The sequence below is a fragment of the Leuresthes tenuis genome, unplaced genomic scaffold (assembly GCF_036924035.1).
Source record: "Leuresthes tenuis unplaced genomic scaffold, fLeuTen1.0.hap1 SCAF_12, whole genome shotgun sequence".
In the NCBI taxonomy this organism is placed as follows: Eukaryota; Metazoa; Chordata; class Actinopteri; order Atheriniformes; family Atherinopsidae; genus Leuresthes; species Leuresthes tenuis.
The window spans coordinates 4,618,382-4,622,967 of NW_027325366.1; the positions used below are offsets into that span (position 1 = coordinate 4,618,382).

Genomic DNA, 4,586 nt, shown 5'->3' on the forward strand with positions numbered 1-4,586 from the left:
CACCAAGAGAGCGCTCATGGGTTTAAAATGTGTTTCACAACAATCAAGTGGTGCCAAGTTCCACCTCATTTACAGGCTCCCTGGATGTGTAGAACACACAACACTGACACTGTAATGGGATTATTTTCAGATACTTTTCTTGAAGTTAAGCCCTCAGTATAAATTATTGCAATGTTTTTGCTTTATTGTTTCATTTAACCTTAATTAAGCAGAAAAATCATGGAGAACAAATTCTTCACAATGACGACCTGGGAAAAGACAAAGCCTGTTGAAGAAATTGGGTAAAGAATGATTAAAAAAGGAAAGTTAAAAGAGAAGAGCACACATTCTTAAACATAAAAAACATTGGCTGTATACAATCAAAAGCATACTAAATGCTGACAAACTATACAAACAAGTTAGCAAGAACACAAGTATGAATGTGCAGCAAACAGACGAACAAGTTAACTTGAAACAGCAGAAGTGGAGGTACAGTATTGAGATGGTAACGTTTTTTCTTATCCCTTACTCTGACCACCCGGAAAGGACAGCAGAAAAGTGAAAAAACTTGATTAGGGTTCTCTTGAGCGACAGCCTGCAGTGTAACGCGCCCTTACACCTCTTCCTTAGTCCTCCTCAGCCTTTTCGAACAAATTGTACAATATAGCGTATGTGACTGTGCCATATAAGACCAAACGTGAGCCTGCTTACATTTGTGAGGGAAACGTAGATATATGACAATCCTGGAGATTTTTTTTCTTTCTTGGTCCTTTTTGTAAAACTTACATTCTGCGTTTGGTCTGTTTCCCATTCTTATGTGAGACTGCGCTGCATTTTCTTAAAAAGAATCAAACAATAATTCATATGAAAACTAAAAAGACAAACAAATTGGACCGAATATTAATGAATTATTCACGATGTATTTTTTTTATGTAAAAGTATAATCATTTTCTATTTTTCTAGTTTATAGGATTGCTCTAGGCTCACAGCCATAGAGCTGCAGAATGTCCACAGGTCATCAGCTGATCTGACTGTCAGCAGCGCTGGATCACCTCCTCGGCTCTTATACGAGCCACCTGTGCATCGTTCAGCGTAGAGAAAGCAGTGTGACAGATGAAAATGTGGACCGCTGACAAAACGTGGGACTGCAGATATCCGCAGTGGCCGGTTAGTTTAAGCCTCCTTCCTGTTTGAGTCCAATATCACAGGGACTGTGGAGCGCAATGGCCAGTTTTGATTAAAGATAAAGCTGTTAGATTTTCCTCCAACCCCACGAATTTGGGGGTGAAACCTCTACAGTTTACACTGCCTTTAAAATATATTCTTGTATAAACATAGGTGATGTGTGTGTAAGTATAAAAAGCCTTAGATCTTTAGCTCCCCAAAAACTAGTTAGTGGCATTAGTTTTACCTACCAACAAAGCGCAGATAGATGTTTTAAACATACATGTGGGATTGTAATCATAAAATGCACCAATATGTACACATAATACACATACACATAATAATATATGTGACAAACATTTCGCATTTCAAACATTTTTCTAATAAATGCGTGACGAAAAGATTTCAGAATAGTTCAAATGGATCATTTCTGATTCATTTTGGTAGCTCAGGATAAAATAAAATGTGAAATTTCCTATTACAATCTGTCTGATTTTAACAAATAAAGAAAAATAAAACAAAAGAACAAGTATCCGCTGCTTCTTACAGTAAATAAGAGCCTTGTTTCAGTCATTCAGGAAAAAAACATGAAACCATAGCTGTTCCCTCCTGCTTATTAGAGGAGCGAGGCTCACCCTGGCTCCCCCTCCGCCCTTCGAACCACTCCCCTTCCACTCTCAAAACTATTTAGCATCTGAAACTGGAATAAAGTTTCACAAAAAATTAAAGGGAAAAAACTTCCTGCGACAGAAGACGTGTGCCAAGCCCCAGTGTGAGCCCAGCTTTTCAAAAGAAGCGCAGAGACATCTTGAAGTTATTCCCTTTGTCTGTAAGGATATCTATATATTTTTGTGACCACGGCTTCAAAGGTGGAAAACGTTTTGTCCTCTCTATCCCTGCATTTCTTCAAGAAAGAAATGGAAGAGGGCTCTAGCTCTCCGGTCTCCCCTGTGGATAGTCTGGTGACCAGCGAGGAGGAGCTGGACCGACAGCAGAAACGCTACGCGAGGAAGAGGAGGCACAGTAAAAAGTCCAGCGAGGACAGCAGCGGGAGCAGCCCGGGTCCGGTGAAGCGGGGGAAGAAACCGAGTCCGAGCAGCACTCAGTCTTACGAGGAGCTGCAGAACCAGCGGGTTCTAGCCAACGTCCGGGAGAGGCAACGGACTCAGTCTCTCAACGAGGCCTTTGCGTCTTTGCGCAAAATCATCCCCACACTGCCGTCGGATAAACTCAGCAAGATTCAGACGCTGAAGCTGGCCTCCAGATACATTGACTTTCTCTGTCAGGTGCTGCAGAGCGACGAGATGGACAGCAAGATGTCCAGCTGCAGCTACGTAGCGCACGAAAGACTCAGTTATGCGTTCTCCGTGTGGAGGATGGAGGGCGCCTGGTCTATGTCAGCGTCTCACTAGCACTCAGGGACCTTCACTCACAATGCCAAAGCGGTGGGTACCACGACCTGAGAAAAACACAACAGGCTCGTTCGACTATTGCTATGCAGGGTCAAGATCTACATTTTTTTATATAAAGATTTCACCAAATCCAGCCAGATATCTTGATTCTTTTTTTGTAAAATGAGAATAGTTATGAGGGGTGGTTTGGCCCCATACTTTGGATTATGAGGGAATGTGGCTAGATGTCGAGGCGATTCTCAAAATGTCCCTACACATCAGGTGTTTACCAAAATTTAAAGGCATGCGCTCAGAAGCATCCCTGACCTGTGCGCGCTGCTGCTGTGTTCGGACTCGTGCAAGTCGAGATCTCACAAACCTCCAGCCAAACAACTGTCTAGTCCAGGACTGTGGTGAAAGATGTAAGCAGGGGAAGCGGTTGGATTAATACAAATAAGGCTGTGGGACACTAACCAGGCGCAAAGAACATGCCTTGTATTTTCTGTCTGTCCCATTTCTGCCCAGAAACGCATTAAATGAGCCACTTGTGACTTATGCGCCGCAGCCTTTCTTAGCAGCATTTGATAATGAGTGTGGTTATACGTTTGGGAGTACTGGGCTGGACCCGAAAACGCAGCTGTAATGCCACCACGGGTGATATATCCACAATAGACTGCTTTCCTGCGTGCAGACCGCTGGAATGGGCTGCTCGACTGGACATGAAAGTTCAAGCCAAAGCAAGACAATTCAAACAAGGGGGCCAGCATTAGCGAGCAGTTGTGATTCGGTTTGGGGGCTTTGCGGGTTCACAGCTTTTTGTTTAAGTTAACTGATAACAGCAGCTTAAAACACCAGAAGTTCAGATGCTGTTATATTTCAAATGAAGTCATTTTAGCAGGTAAGAGACTAAAGAAGAGGCTTGTTTCAGTCACTTTGAGTCTGGTTGTAAAATTTGACAGATTCTCTGACTGAACTGACGCTCAGCTGTGACAAACCACCAGTGTTTAAGAAAATAAATTGTCATGTGAGCTGTTTATTTTAAGGGACTTCAAATAAGACAGTCTGACTGCAGCTCTCCAAGAAGCAGATGACAGTAGGTTATACTTTTCAGTCGAAATAACTAGAATCGGGTTTGTTTAGTTCTCTCGAGCCCGTCTGTAGTCAGCAGACCGCCCAGTAACTGCACATCAGCGAGGCTTTGTTCCTGCTAAACCCAGCCTGCTGCACTGGGACACGAAAAGCTTCATTACAGTCATTTGTTTAAGCACATTCAGCTGAACAGAGTTTTTTTTTCTTTTTTTACTTTCTTACATGAACAGAACATTAATACTTTGGTAGATCAGACAAATTGTTGCGTTGATTCAAAGGCTGTAAAATAGGGGATACAATTCATGCAAAAGGCCTTTGAAAATAAACCTTACAAATCATGGCCTTGGTGGTTTACTCTTGGGCTTTATATTGCCCCGAGGAGTTGGATTTTTATTGTTTTAGGCTTGTCCACTGATCCGCAACCAAATGAAAACCTATGAATTTACTCAGGTGCGTCAAACTAAATGCCAGAAAAAAAGTAGGGGAAAAAGAAGCGTCTTTTTGCGTTTGGCTGCAGCTGTAGAACTCCAGTCAAACACAAAATGTTGCATGCGTCTCCGCAGCCATGTGGTTTTACTCAGCTGGGTGGCTGATAATTGATTCATTAATGACTTCCCGCGTGCGTAAAAAAATACCACCTTCATCCAAAGAAACAATATGCGTCTCATCAATAACGCTTCTCTACCTTTCTTGCTTCCACAGACTGTTTACTTCGACAAAGTTTGGAGACCGAAAGGGATTATTGAAGAACCCATCGACCTCAGAGGCATGGTGGAGAGACGCAATGTGACCCCACATCTACGTGTAAGAGAGTGCAGATGCAGACATCACACTTCTTCTGACTGTCTGGAACTGTGGAGAGAGGAGAACAGAAGACAGAGAGCGCGCATTCACGGCCTTTCCTTCAGCAAAGCCATCGTTTTAATGAGATATATTTAGTTTTTCAAAGACTTTAAGCCAAAG

General features: G+C 42.6%; 1 protein-coding gene across 1 annotated transcript; it reads left to right on the top strand.

Annotated features, from left to right (window-relative positions):
- Positions 1–1,865: 1,865 nt before the first annotated feature.
- twist2 lies at positions 1,866–4,586 on the top strand. The gene is made up of 2 exons (XM_072397616.1): positions 1,866–2,588; positions 4,326–4,586. Exon 1 carries the CDS (start codon positions 2,061–2,063, stop codon positions 2,553–2,555), a length of 495 nt encoding a protein of 164 aa, XP_072253717.1. The 5' UTR covers positions 1,866–2,060; the 3' UTR covers positions 2,556–2,588; positions 4,326–4,586.